Source organism: Gallus gallus, chromosome 2 (genome assembly GCF_016699485.2).
Source record: "Gallus gallus isolate bGalGal1 chromosome 2, bGalGal1.mat.broiler.GRCg7b, whole genome shotgun sequence".
NCBI classification, from domain to species: Eukaryota; Metazoa; Chordata; class Aves; order Galliformes; family Phasianidae; genus Gallus; species Gallus gallus.
In genome coordinates, this window is record NC_052533.1 from 127,886,678 (window position 1) to 127,901,903 (window position 15,226).

The 15,226-nt window shown below is 39.6% G+C and overlaps 1 protein-coding gene across 6 annotated transcripts in view; it reads right to left on the reverse strand.

Moving 5' to 3' along the window:
• Window positions 1-2,499: 2,499 nt before the first annotated feature.
• RGS22 (regulator of G-protein signaling 22) overlaps window positions 2,500-15,226 on the reverse strand; it is a 66,517-nt gene continuing 53,790 nt past the window's right edge. For 3 of the 6 annotated variants that reach the window (XM_040695922.2, XM_040695920.2, XM_040695925.2), the window contains 4 exons: window positions 12,482-12,637; window positions 11,077-11,179; window positions 10,178-10,297; window positions 8,159-8,487 (listed from right to left, as the gene is read on the reverse strand). In XM_040695922.2, the coding sequence (XP_040551856.1) occupies window positions 8,441-8,487; window positions 10,178-10,297; window positions 11,077-11,179; window positions 12,482-12,637 (426 nt within the window). In that variant the 3' untranslated portion in view covers window positions 8,159-8,440. Of the gene's footprint in view, window positions 7,895-8,158; window positions 8,488-10,177; window positions 10,298-11,076; window positions 11,180-12,481; window positions 12,638-15,226 lie in introns of those variants that run through there. The other 3 variants (XM_040695921.2, XM_040695923.2, XM_040695924.2) reach the window with 3 other exon arrangements.

Consider the following 15,226-nt stretch of genomic DNA (forward strand, 5'->3'; position numbering starts at 1 on the left):
TTCTCTTGGTTAGATTCATGAGCTCACCCCAGCCAGCCATTGCTCCGTGTGCCAACAGAGGAGCAAGTCTGCACAGGGAGGCCTGACACAGGTTAGGGACTGCACCCTGAGAGAGGGACACTGCAAAATGTGCTCATCCTGCCAAAAAAAAGACTGGCTGTGGTCATGCTTCAAGTACCACTTCTGCAGTCATTTCCCGTGGCAAGTTTTTAAATCTTTTTCTCATAGGTTTATACACTTCTCATTTAAGTCTGTTTGAATTCTTATTAAGGTAATGACACGGTAAATGTTACAGGATGTTGACAGATTTCCCTTCTGGGGGCTGCAATGACCATCTAGAAGGAGGAGGGGGCATCTCTGTTGTCTGCTTCATGATGTGCCTTGTATCACCACGCTGCAGTCGTGTCAAGGAAATACCATCCATTTATGAAAAGAGAGTTCATGAATGCAATTGAAAACAAAAATAAAATCACAAGCACCCCAAAGATGATGTATTTGTTGACCTATTTATGACCTGATGAACAAACTGTGAGCCTGAGAGCTTGTCTGTTGTTTCCACTTACATCACCTGGTTTAATAAAAGATACCACCTCTTCCTAAAAAATGACGCTGCTTTTGTTTATTATGGTGTTGGAGGAACCTGCCAACTTAGGATTACTATGCTGTGTAAAGGTTCCATACCTTTTATCTGATATCAGATGGTACTGTAAATAAAATACATCTTTTTTACAGTCATGATTTTGGCAATCCTTGAGAAGTGCAGCTGTCAGGAAGTCTCTGGCTACAAAATCCCCAGTGGAGCTAAAACCCAGGCCAGGTTGTTGTCCCAGGTTTGAAAGGTGAGGCTCAGTCACATGTGTACAGTATCCAGAAAGTGGCTGAATCATCTGTTGGTGTTTTTTTAACAAACTTGTTACTGACATACGTTCTTAAAAATATGCACGCTGAAACCAGCCTGTTTCAGCTTTACTGGTTTGTTTTGAAATAATCTAATTAGGAAATAGTAGATCTCAGGTTTCTACTGCATTTGAATTTTTGAGCTTCGTTATTAACAAAACTGACAGTAGATAACAGCATAAACGAGCTTAGTTAAATATATTCTGATTAAATAAGTTCATGATAAATTTTCCTAAGACCAATTGGCCATATTCAATATGGCTTTACATGTAAATGGATGGAAAAATTGCAGCATTTTTCCAAGCAGGAGGCATGAGATTACTATAATCCATAGCCTCCACCACAGTATTAATTAGCATGGCTCACTAACCAAGGACGTAATATTTGTAAATGAAACTCTAGAAGGGCATCAGTAAAGAACAGGATGTTGAAGCCAAATGGAAAACATGAACCAATAAAAAGGCTGAACTAGCTAGAAGTGCAAGCTCAGCCTTTGAAGTTAGTTCAAGTACTGCATGCTTTAATTTTGGTGTAATCTTATGAAGGGGGTACAAACAAGAACTCAGAAACAGATTTTGTAACATTTGGCCCAATTGTAGATGAATCAGTTTGTTGATGGTTACCAACAATTGCACTGCCAGAGAAGCTGTGGTCTTTGTTAAATTAGATTGAATAATTGGCTTCAGTGGGAGTTTCGGGTGCAGAGCAAATGAAGTGTCATGGCCCTTGACTGTCGTAAGATTCCTTAGCAGGGGCTAAGGGTTTGTGTTCAGAACAACCTGAGTATGGATTTGGAGAAAATAAGTCCCTCAAGAGTTCATCTACTCATTCCTCTGCCCCAGCGTGTGTCTGAAAATACTTAGTTGTTCCTGGCAGATGTGCATACCTTATCTGTTTTTAGTACGCCTTTGATGACAGTAAGGATACCAAGAGCTCTCTGGGTAGTTTGTTCAAACGCTTAACTAGTGTCTCAGCATACAGTCCGTGATTAGTACTACGCTGTCTTGGCAAACCCAACCAAGCCTGTGTATTTTTGTGTTTTTATCATGTTTCACGTTGTTTTAGAACATACCTTCATGTGGAGCTGCAGTGACAAAAAAAACAGTGCTGTTTCCTTGTTTTTTTTTCAGGGGAAAAAGAAAAGGTCTTTTTGTTTTTGTCATTTGGAAAGCGTTCTGAAGGCCTGCTAGTGCCAGGTGCCGAGCACCTCTGGAGGCACAAATTAGGAGTATATTTTTCAAGATACTAAGCAGATTTCAGGATCAAGCAGCCAGGAGTTAGGATGATCTCTGAACTGGAAGATATAGCTGGAAGATGAACGCATATATACTTGTGGCTTTTAGATCAAGTATTCAGCTCATTAGCTTGAAAATACTGATCATTTATCACAGTCTTTAGTGAGTGGCCCAACATATGCTGTTAATTATGACTTTCTCATTTGAAAGTAGAAAAAACAGGAAAAGTTAATTTTTTCTTTCATATGCTTTCTAGAGCCCAAAGAACTCCCGAAAAATGCACTTATTTTCTCTTCCCAGCAGCCGTGCAGACCTCTGCGAAGAGCCACATGCCTCAACAAAGAAAGCATAAGGACTCCATCCTCTGAAATGCGAGTACACAATGAATCATTTTAATGAAACAAAAGACATTCATTTTCAAAAAATTATACAGAAGCAACACAGTGGAAAATTTTATTAGGAAAAAGATGATGTGCATCAAGCTTCAGTCCCATGTCATTATGACAGCAAAATAATTTACTGGTATGGTAACTTTATGCATATATGTATCTAGTGTAAATATGTGCGTACAAGAACATGAATCAGTGAAGTAGAGATTTTTTTAGATACATATACATACCTCCACACATCTATACATATCCAAAATGGTAACGGTGTACATTACTCTAGAGATGTGACAGATTTTATTCCCAAAATAGCTTTGTCAGGGATGAGTGCTACTCAACCAGTCGGGGTTAGGGGCATACAAAAGCAACGCCGATCACTTGGGTCTACAGCTGGGATGAAAAATCTGTTTGCTTGCCTACAGGTGAAAAATACAAAGTATGCTAAAAGCTGGTTGGTTGCATTTACTGAGCCACGGGCACCACAATCTATTTTAATGAACATTTCCAGTGAAATCTCTGTATTTACTGGCTTTGACAGATGAAGAATATTGCACAAGCTATTGTGTGCCTGTGCATTCCTTGAGTGTGATGCTGTGTGTTTTTTTTCTTGTCTTGTCATTTGTTTCATTTAACTTTCTCATTAATGGCACAATTGCTTTGCTTTGTTAAAATCCCTTTTCTGAGAAGAGAGCGTTACTTTCTTTTTAAACTTCTTGCCAACAGAAGTTTTTCAGTTCATATGGTACAGAGGAATCGTGTACAAGATCGTTTTAGAGGAAAAAGAAATATCTCAAATTAAAAGCACAAATCCACTTACTACATTTGCTTTTGACTTGAAATGAAAAGTTAACATGAGAAGTGCACATAGTTCATCGGCACACTGAACAAATACATAATTAACATGTGGAATAAGCAATGTTGTTGTCAACACTTTCACATATGTTACTGTGAAACTTAAATATATTTATTTAGTTAGAGAAGTACAGGAAAATCCAAGTAAATGCAGCCTGCGCTTGAGATGTAAGTCAGCTTGGCTAAATGAATATTAAAAATGAGAGAATCTCATCAATTTCCTTCACTGCCCTTAACATATTATGACAGCTTAATGAGTCCTGCCTAATTCCAATCTGCCCTTACACTCTGAGAAATTGTTATTTGGTGGAGAAGTATCCATTGTGGCCATTGTGTAAATGCTTTATTAAATCACCAGTAGAAATCAAAATGCATGGGTTCATTAGAAGGTAGATAGAAAGTGGAGATTTCAGCGTTTTCTATTAATCCAGCATGCAGGACTGACAGAACCTTGTTTAAGACCACATAATAAAAGGAAAAATAAAGAAAACTGTATAGCAATACCATGTGGCTTCTGATTTGGGAACTACAATTTAGCCTATTAGACATGGATCTGTTCCAAAAGTGCACATTCAAACAGTCATGCATGAAGGACTTAGAAACACAGATGTGAATTATAACTCTGAAATCCTGGGAATGTTCTAAATCAGGCCATTAAAGGTAGGCTTGAACTGCGAGTACAGATCCAGATCTAAAATTTTTGTTCAAACCTGTCTTTCCCTAACGTTTTTACAGCCACTACTTGAATGCATTTAAACCACCGTTCCATAAGCATAGAAAAGAAACATATAGCCCCACCTTAGCTGTATTCAGGTGCGATTCGCAATGACTGACTAAAAGCATTGCTATAAAAAGGCAGAAGCAAAAATCATCAGTTGAATGTAATGGGGTCAGTTTAAAGAGGTCAAATTCAAGACGGACCGCTGCAGCTATTGTAGCACTACGCACGGTGATCAGTTGGGCCTAGCATTTAACATTAGAAACATTTTAAATAACAAAGATTACATTTGCTAAATTTGGGACAGACCTTTGACGCACCTGATCTGTTTCCAATCATTTTTACATACACACACATAAAAAAAAAACTCAAGTTTTGACTCAAGTTCTAGAAGGCTGAGGCTGGCCATCTCACAGGGTGCATGTGATAGAAAACAGACAGAAAATGTCCCCGGGTTTATAACACTGTATGAAACTGAAGGCACAAACAGAGCTCAGTGTCTAAGACTGCTCCCATCGATAGAACCCTAAGAAACAGTCACAAAAAAGAAAAGATGATGAGGGCTATGGAGGCAGTGGCACAGCAGCATTGTACAGACACAAATGAGAAAGCATTCTGCTCCTTTCTAAATGCTCTGGTGACTACTGCTGTCACCACACTTGAAAGCTACGGTAAGTATGCGCGTCAATAACATCATCCAGCACTATATGTCTTCAGGAATTCATCTCACAGTCTGATGCTTTGTGTCATGCTGTAGCAGGACAGAAGTCAAAGCAAAACGTATCGAGGCCCTTAAGCGGGTAGTCACAACTTACACTGATATCAGAAGTATTTCAGTGATCAGTTCCAAGACTGCACCCTTAATGCTAAGCTGTGTCTGGCATGCAAAGACTGTAAAATATTTTAATAAACATGCCAGGTTTGATGAGAGAGAAGTGAAATACACAGTAATAGCATCTAAGTGTAAATATTTATGAATCCAAATGATGGTTTAAAAAATTGCAAAATAGTTCCAATATGCTGCATTTCTTGGGAGTAAACAACAAAAGTCTGATTAGACTCTGTATTTTATTAGGTTCTGTATTTTGAACTCCACTAAAGCATAAAACCAAAACCATCCAGAAAAAAATCTACATTTGCAGGTTTCTAAAAATATGGCTGTTTTTATTGTCTGTTCCATGCAGAATTGGTCTCCTACGGTGCTGTAGATTCTAAAATTCCATTGTATGGATAGTTAAACTACATTAGGAATACATTTTTATTTTTCTAAAGGGAGAGGTGCTAGATTTACTGAGCGAAGCTTTTCTAGACCTTTACAACTGCTGAGCTCACTTTGTATCTCAAGAATAAGGCCAAAAGGCAACAGCTGTGTAAGCAGGCTTTCTGATGTGACGTGGAGTGATTCTTTAGACCAAAGCCATCCAGTTTGTCCCTACACCCGGTCAGTTCCCAGGCTCTCTGCTGCAAGTGGCTGTACACATTATTTGACTCCTGGAGAAGATACTAAAAGCACCATTCTGTTTCAGATGTATCACTAAATAACAATAATGGGGTATCTGCCTTTGCACGAGATTAGATTCAGTAGTGCAGAAATGAAAGAATCCCCGTCTCTTAGTATTTCCCTGCTCAAACACTATTTTTCTTTAAAAATAAATGGGCATTATTATACGACATATATTTCTAGCATTACTGACAGATGCCATCATCCTCAGTTGCACGCTGAAGAAATGGTCTATAAATGTATACACACATTGTATGTGTGCATATTTATTTCAGTTAACATGGAGACATCTGCAGACTGGATTGGGGGCTATCATTTGCTTGCAGAACTTTGAAATTCAGCTCACTGACTGAAGTACATGAAGTACACAGCGTGCTTTTGATTTGGTTTGTTTCTAAGTGATGGATGTGTATGGTATTAAGCATGGTAACTGTCTGGGACAGCAGTTTGTGCAGGGGGTCTGGTAAATTTGCATTAATAATTCTGTGAGGTGAAAATAGACAAGGAGTTATGTATTCTTTGACAAATATCTGGATGATATTTTTAATTTTATAAGTATGATTCAAGTAAAATCTACCAGCATTTTCTACATGTCTCAAAATGCCATGAAGGCAAGATTACAACAAAACAGAAACTGACTGCCATGCTCCAGCATTTGGTTGCATGCACTCTACTGACCACAGCAGCAGAAGGTGGCTGTTCACATGTTTTTCAGACTGACATACATCACTGCATTTGTGGCATTTCATGATGATTCTTTGCCTTTCACATTAATGAGTGGTAGCCCACACAGCACCACATGTGCTCTGCTCACTGCAAGATGCTGCATTCCACTCTCCTCAGATGCACTGAGCGATAGAGTTCAGTGCATCTGTGAAATTTGGGATAATATGAAAAACAGGAATAGGAATTTCACATTTTACTCCCTTCCTGTAGCTTCCACCCAGTGTGTCTTTCTCAGGTGATATCACATGAGCAAACAACTCAAACACAGAAGGAACAGAGATAAGCATGAAGCAAACAGTTTCTTAACCGTGGGGAAGTAAGAACTGAATTGACAATCTCCCCCATTCCTTCTTTGAGGCTGTGTGGGCAGGGGAGCTACAGTCATAAAAGTGCACATGGTCCTTCCCTGCCAGCCTCTCTAAAGAAACTTCTGATGGCAGTCCTGTACAATACCAGATCACTGTGAAAAAGACTATCAGTGGACTTTTAAGCTCTCACTCCACACTGAAGAGGAAAGCACTCGTAAGTTGCCCTTAGCAGGATGATCTAAGAGCTTCAAGTGAAGACCCTTGATTTCTGACAGCTCACAGAGGTTCCTTCTTGTTCAAGAGGCTGGGAAGAGGAGCAGAAGACAACCCAACCCCTAACCGAGGGATAAGTTGTTGGCAACTCGGGAAGCTGGAGCTCACTGATATATCCTTTTCTTACACGCATTAGACACACGTAGAGAAGACTAGAGCAAATGGCTTCGTGGCTGGTGAATGATGTTTAAATGGTCTCAACAGTTCTGTCCCTGCCTAGCAGTGGATTCTGCCTCTGCCCTTCTCTAACTCCCCAACATCAACTCTTCCCCAGTGTTTTTATAGCTCTTAAAGATTTACAAGAAAAATAAGGGAGAACTACTACTGAAGAGCTATGAATTTCTGAAATCTTCCAGTGTATAATACCACAGGAGGAATAACAGTTTATAAAAGTTACCAGTCAGATCAGCGTCCTGATGTGCTTTAAGTCTTTCATGTGGATGAGGAGTCTGAAATGAGGCTGAAGTATACTTTGGACCAGGAATCAGACTGGACTGCGAGCAAACTAAAATAGGGTTTGATTTTAGGATGGTTCAGACGCCTCGTGGATTATTCTTGATGAACATAAGTTGTATGAATCACAGTACTGAGACAATAGCGTGCTGAGACACACTGCTTCAGAGCTGTCAATTAATGCAGTGTTTTATTTTTTCATTAGATTAGGCACTGAAAAACTTGGCTTGATTTCAAGATCTTTAGTACCATGACTACATCATTGTTTTTACTGTGCATACTTCATGGAATCTTATTGATTTGAGCCTCAAGGTGTACTATTAAACAAATAAATGACACAAGAGACAGTATCATGATCATGTTGATGAGGAATACAGTGGAAGATGTTTCTTTTCTACCCTTGACTACCCTCGTAGTTCTTAATAATATTCCAAGTTGTTGGTTTTGCTCCAGAAGTACAAACCTTGCACGCACATTAGTTTTCTATCTTGCCCACCTGCGGTGAATGTCTCTGCGTTTCCTTCCTCAGGGGGATTTTAATCTGCCTGCAAAAGGTATCTGAGTGTGATTGCTGGGTGGCAGCCAGTTGAAATAGTCAGAACAATTATTCAACAAATGCATCAAAAATTGTTAGAAAACATCTGCAAAACAAGGTGTGGTGGGTTGGACCTGGCTAGCAGACAGTCTCCCACCCGGCTGCCCACTTATTCTGCACTACGAGGGGAGAAAATAGAAAGAACAAGAGAGAGAAAGGTCGTGGGTCAAGATAAAGACAAGGAGACTACTAATCATTTACTGTTGCAGTCAAATTAGACTTGAAGTGAGAAAATTAATTTATTGCCATTTAGAATAAATAATTAGTGATTTGGATAGTGGGAAATAAATTAAAAAAAGAAAGAAAGAAAGAAACATTTCTGTATTTAGGGAAAGCACTTTTCCTCCTCTTTTCCCATGCTCAAGTACTCCAAGCCCCTCTCTTCTCCTGCTTGTTAGAATTACAGGTCACACATAGCCCCTTTGGTGAGGCAATGGGCAGTGCAAGGGGGAAGCTGTGGTATGTACATGGCAGTTTCTCTGCCTCTTCACCATTCTCACTCTTTTCCTCTGCTCCGTTGTGTATTCTCCTCAGGCTGCCCCTCTATGAATTATAGAATCACAGAATCACCAAGGTTGGAAAAGACCTCCAAGATCATCCAGTCCAACTGTCCACCCACCACCAGTATTGCCCACTAAACTATGTTCCTTTGCACCACAAAGCACTTCCTCCTTTTCCTTCTCCCCATCCTCTCTTGACCTTACTGTTCCTTTTGCTGTTTTTTTTTACTCTTTTTATTCTCTCCTCCTCTTTTTGGCTTTGTTTGTCCATTCTTAAACTTTGCCTCACAGAGCCACCAACATGGTGGGCTCAGCTCTGTGGTGGGTCCAGTGCTGAGCCTGTCAAAATCACTTGTGTCCAGCAGCCCCTGCTCTATCTTCACAGCGACCAGCCCTGCAAACCACCATTACCAAACCTTGCCATTTATATACAATGCACAAGGCGTGACTTTTTCTGGAACTAAGTGGAGAGAAGCTGTCCTATCAAAAGCAGTGGTGGTCTTTTGTAGATATTTTGAACCACATGCAAAGCAACCAGATCAATACACAGATGAGGAAAACTACCAGAGAGTCATGATGGAAAAGGAGGGAATGACTCAAAGCTATTGAGCTATTGGGAAGAGGCATGGCATGCAAATTTCTAGTGGACTTGGAGAGCAAGTTGGAACTGGAGCTAATGGCAGAGAGCTCTCAAACCTCCCAAGACCTCTAGTTTCTCATTCCATTAGCCTGTTCCACAGCCTGATACCTGTCAGCAGTGCCTTTCTCATGTTTATAAAATCAAAGTGGGCAAGGGACTGCTTGCTGGCCTGCAGAAAAGACTGCAGCCACCTCCTAGGGCCCCTTTGAACACTTGGCCCAGCTGGAGGTTTCGGCTACAGAGCAGAACCGAAGCTCCTGCACAAGGACTCCTCATGTTTGGCATAACTTCATGTGAAGCACAACTACAGTGCAAAAATGCGTGAAAACATGGAGCATAGTTCGAGGTACCTGCAAATGTACATAAGGTCCAGTGCAACTGGATGGGTTTTACCTGCAGCTAGAGGAGATGATGAGAGGGCAGAAAGAGAGTATTAGAAAAGGAATGATGCAGCTTTCTTCCTGAAGCCACATGCAGAAAGTGCTGCTCCAGGAAAACTATTCAGCATTTGAATGTTTAAGAGGATGAGGGAAGGCTGGACACCAACTGGCTTAAAATTGAATTGAAGTACAGAAATAGACAAAGGAGGAAAAGAGAGGGAAGGGGAGTGGCTGAATCAAGTTCTATAATTTTTTTTAAGTCTATCTAATTTCAGCAAAGGCTTAAAAAACTTTCTAGGGGATTCTTTGATCTTTTTCTAACAGATCTCTTTGCTATCCTACTTTTTTCTCTCATTCTAATGCTTAATATGCTTCAGCAGAGATGATCTATTGCTAGTTCTGTGTCAAGTCTTTGCCAGCCTGCATCACCTTTTGCTCCTATTTAAAATATTTTAACTGGAAAGCCAAGATAACAACACTTCAGAGACTGCCATTTTGGAAAAAAAAATCTATCTGGCCAACATTAAGATCACTTACCATGGTTGGAGTAAAAATAATATTGCCTTCACATTGAGACTGTACAGCTTCAGATTTCAGTTAAACAAGATTTGGAGTGGAATAGCTTACTACTAATGAACGTTAGCACAGAGCAGAAAAGCTGGCTTTTAAGAATCCAAATTTCAGAGCACATTTGTTAACTGTCTAGTACTCACTTTTTGTTTCTTTGGGAAGATCTGAGTGTTTCTTCAAAGTCATACTGTTCTTTGGAGAAATTGTGGAATTTTCAGAGTTTCCAGGCTTTGGGAAGGACATAGATGACATAGACGAGGTACCTGTACAGAAAAAGAAAATTAAAATGATATGAAATTGAATGTTTTAATATCACAGTGCTATTTCTAGCCTTGCTGCTAAGTGGAGCTATTTAAAGAACAAACTGGTCATAATATCCTTGAGGAAGATAGTGAGTGGATACTCACAGAAGCACAAGGTAATGTCTCATAGAAGCCCTGAAACTGTACTAACAAACTGGTGAAAAAAAGGTTCAATATCTATTGTATATGGGTTACTGAAGTACAAGAAGCCAGGAATGTGAAAATTATATGTGACTCAAACAGTACTGCTGTGTCACAGCGTAGAATGAAGAAATGGCCAGTATTCCCCTCTGCATAATGGCCTTTGCAGTAGAAACAATGCTGGTACCATGCAACTTTCACTTTCCCTTTTGTAGAAAACTTACCACTCAGTGTGGTGCAGAAAGCAAATGCACAAGAGAGGCAGATACACCAAAGAAAAAGAAAACAAAGACCATATACTGAGAGAATTTCAGCTAAGCATGTCCTCGAGCTACAGAATTACAGAACTGTAGGGGTTGGGAGGGACCTCCAAGGGTCATCCAGTCCAACATCCCTGCCAAAGCAGGCTCCCTACAGCAGGCTGCACAGGTAGACATCCGGGCAGGTCTTGACTGTCTCCAGAGAAAGAGACTCCTCAATCTCCCTAGGTAGGCTGTGCCAGTGCTCCATCACCCACACCCTTACTGTGAAGTTCTTATGCATATTGGAGTGGAAGTTCCTGTGCTCCAGTTTATGGCCATTTCCCCTTGCATTATAACCTGTAAATAATGATGATGAATTTTTCTCCAGATCTTCTTGCATTTTAAGGAGTACTCTCTCCTGCTCCAAGGCTTCTATGTACTTGGAATAGGACCAGGAAGCCTGCAAGAATCATTAAAAAAATCAGCATCCTGACCACATCACTGGTACTTCACGGTCCATTTCAACAATGAGATAAAGAACGGTTTTATGTTATGTCCGATTTGTTGAATGATCTCAGTTATTGAAAAGAGAACTTTTATCATTACAGCACTGGAATCATGTGAAAAATAATATCACTGCAAATGAGCAAATTTCAAAACAGCATGCGATGCAATTTAACCAACTCTGACTTCCTTCTTCAAAAACTAAATACAGCAGACTTTTCTCCTTTCAAAGCTACAACGTTTGGTGCTTCTGAGGACTTCAGTTTATCTCTTTGACACATCCTTCCGATGTGCCATTTCTCAAATCACATCTCAAAACTCATTGGCCTCACCATTCTTTCTGCCTGCCCTGTCCAGCAGAATGATGTTACCCCTAGAAAAGAATTGTTCAGACATGTCTTTCTTGAACAAATGTTGCTTTTAACAATGAAACAAATACAGTTCAGGTTCCAGGCAAACATCAGGTCACTCTTCCAAATCAGAATGGAACTGTACTGTTATTTCCTTACAGCATGAGAAGTTTGGGGCCCATCTGTCATTTTGTGTCTTAGTAAGAACTTATAGCTCAGATTCCCCATTATATTATGTCAGTGTCGGTGCAGCTATGAACGATTACTTCATATGACCAAGTTGGGATGCATATTCTTCACATTTCTGCAATAAAATGACTGCTACCTTTTCACTACAGATTTGATGCATCATTAAATACATTCTGCAGTAAGTACTATGTGGCTATTTTCTCTCATTTTCTGTATAAATATCTGGATTTCATAAATGAGTTCATATTTTGATGCATGGGTAGAAAAGGACTCAAACCTAAACCAATTTTTTTTCAAGCTATGGTTTGCCAAATGAAAATGAATGCCAAATGAAAAATTTCTTCTTCCAGCCTTGAACTTCCATTTCTTCAACTTACCTTTTAATAGATATTCTTTTTAAATCCCCTTACCTGAGGATCTTAGTAAGTTTTATGTAATACTACTACTCAGAAGTAGTCAGGAAGTCAGAACTTTGGGAAGGAGGAGAGAAAAAAAAAGAAAGGAAAAAAAGAGGAAGAAAATGAAAGAGGGAAAGAAAGAGGGAAAGGGAGGGAGGGAGGAAGGGAGGAAGGAATAATAGCAAACTTAATAGTAGAAGAATGAACAATTATTGAAGAACTATGTGATAATATTCTAAACCAAATCCACCTTCTCATTCTACCAAGATCATTTAATCTCTCTTATACGATGATATCCTTAGCAACATGTTTATTATTCACCTGCCACCCATGTCCATGTCCATATCCTTGTCCATATCCATATCCATATCCATATCCACATCCATATCCATCATATCCATATCCATCTGAAAATGATGTTGGTCTTCTCTCCACATCAGTCTTATGTCCCAGAGCACTGCTTGCCACTTCTTTACCCTGACAATAATAAGAACTCCCAATTAGACCTAAAGCTACTCAGCTAAAGTAAAAAGCAAACCTGAGGAAGCAAGATTTGACATTCAAAATATGACAGTATTATAAGCAGTATAATAAGCAGTATAATTTTTTAGTATGAATATGTTGTGGACAGTTCTGTAATGCTCAGTTTTATAATTCATCACCTTGTACATATTGAAAAATATCAGGAGATACCATTTTGTTAATAATTTTCTTTGCCCTCATCAAAGATTCCTGACCAGTATCTTCCTGCAGACTGCCTTCGTTTCAGATTTAATACTCTTCTCAAGATTGAGCTGGTACTAAATGAGAGGGAGCACCTGAAACAGAGCTTACTTTAAGGACAGCGAGACCACTGTGATACCCTAATTTAAATGTAAATGCAGGACATGGGACTTCCCATGATTAATTCCGCCTTGGTCCAGAAGCTGTGAATGAGCTACAATAATCATTATAGGAAAGTGCAGTCTTGTTTGAAACACAGTGAGGGACAAGGCATTGTAACCCTTGGTAATGTGCTCTAGTGAATAAGTATTTGTCACTTTAGCGTTGTTTTATTCTTTTATTCTATATTCTATTTTGTTCTATTTATTCTGTTTTATTAAGGCTGCACTTTTGCATATTCTCTCTGATGATCCCAAAACTCCTTATGGACATTACTCAATGCTCATATTTAACCTCACATAATTAACCCCACAACATCTCCATGAGGCAAGTAATGTAACTGTCCTTTGTGCAAAAAAAAAAAAAAAAAAAAAAAAAAAGAGGTCAAATGATTTCTCAGAGCCACTCAGGAAGTGCCCAAAAGATCTGGAGAAGGACCAGAATCTGTCTTCCTTGCTCCTAAGTTGCCTGTTCTTTCCTCATCATCTCCACTGTCCAATAGCCCTGTCATCTACAGTGCCCAGGCTGCATGGTGCTTATTTTCTCTCTGCAGGTAGGCTCACTGACACCTGTAAGACCCTCAGTTGATGGAACAGGGAGGCCAAAGCCAGTACAGAATACTGTGTGTACTAATATACCACCATTTATATTTGCCGTGTTTCTAAGTGTAAACGGCGAATTAAATGAGTTCTTTAGTAATGCCTTCCATAATAAATCAGTGTTATGGCAGTGTAATAGTCCATGATATTACACCACTTACTAACAAATAAATTTACTGCTAAAATGCTTTAAAAGAGATAGAAGTAGATATGGTGAAGTGAAATAAATGTAAATGTTTTCAACCTTTCTCTGCTAAAGGCAGAGAACTTACAGTGCAAGTTCCTACTATTTTGTATGCTTGACATCTAAAATCTAAAAAATCTGTTTTGAAGGTAAAGGGCAATTGTGCATGCAATGAATTACAAATACTGGCACCAAGGCAAGCTGCAAAAAGTGACTAATTGCATTTTTTTTTAAGTATGTGGCCTGTGAAGTTAACAGAGGAACAAATCCACAGAAGGGCCAAAGATGAGCCTATATAGCTGTGACACATTAAGTGCAAACATGTGAAAAGGGAGAAGTAAACCATATTTTCCCAAGGCAGTATCTTTTAAAGCAACTGTTTCAGCTCTATACTGAAGCAAACACACTGTGCCAAGTATTGCAGCTTACTTTGCACCGTACCTACTCATTCCTGCCTTCCAGACACAAACTGAAAGAAGTCTCTGCTGTACAGAGCATGGTTTCCCTAATTGTCAGCCATGGCCCTGCACTGACACCACAGCCAGGAGGCCTTAAGCAACACCTGGCCCATACATACCAAGTCAGCACCCACAAAAAATACTGAGATAGTCAAATAAGACTGAGTCATGCATCATTATTTCGTGAAAACCACCTTGCCTGCCTATTTTTCCTTTATGTGACATAAAGGTCCAGCAGCCTTATCTGGTCAGTTCAGACAGCAATGCAAACCCACAATAAATCAGCCACCTCAAGGACAAATTTTTGAGAAAGGAGAAAGTAAAATTCCAACCCCAGGATGACACTTATTCAGTTTGGCAGCAAGCAAAAATGGCAAATTATATCTGTGGGGGAAAAATGCTGTAAGAAAAAATATAATTTCTAATGCTTGCCAGAGGTGCCCTCTCCTTCAGCACGAGCTTGGTGGGGAGGAGCAGGAACTGGACTTCTCAGGAGGTGAAGAAGGTTTCTGTTCTGAACCTGGCCAAGTGGCTTTAGGAGCCTCCTGCAGTTCTCTGCCAGGGATACGGGATCAACCATCTGAATAGTTATGTTGTCACCGAGGGGACAGAAATCTCACATCAGAGAACATGGAATAGTAAACTCTTCAAAAACAGAAGGGGAAAGGGTTTCAAAGACTTTTCTGCTCCACCTATTCTTTCAAGAGAAAATAACTAGTTTAGTGATCTTTTCTTTTTGTTTTGTTCTGTTTTGGTGAATAGTCTGTAAACTGTTTGCTGAGCTGCATTCCCTGCCTGTCAGTTTCTAAAGTTTCTTACCCTTTTTACCAGCTTACAAGAGCAATTCACCTTTCCCATTTGTTCCCCATAAAAGCTAGGTTTTTACCCTCCTAGCCAAGATTTGCTCTTTACTTCCTTGATCTTAATCAGAAATCTTATAGAC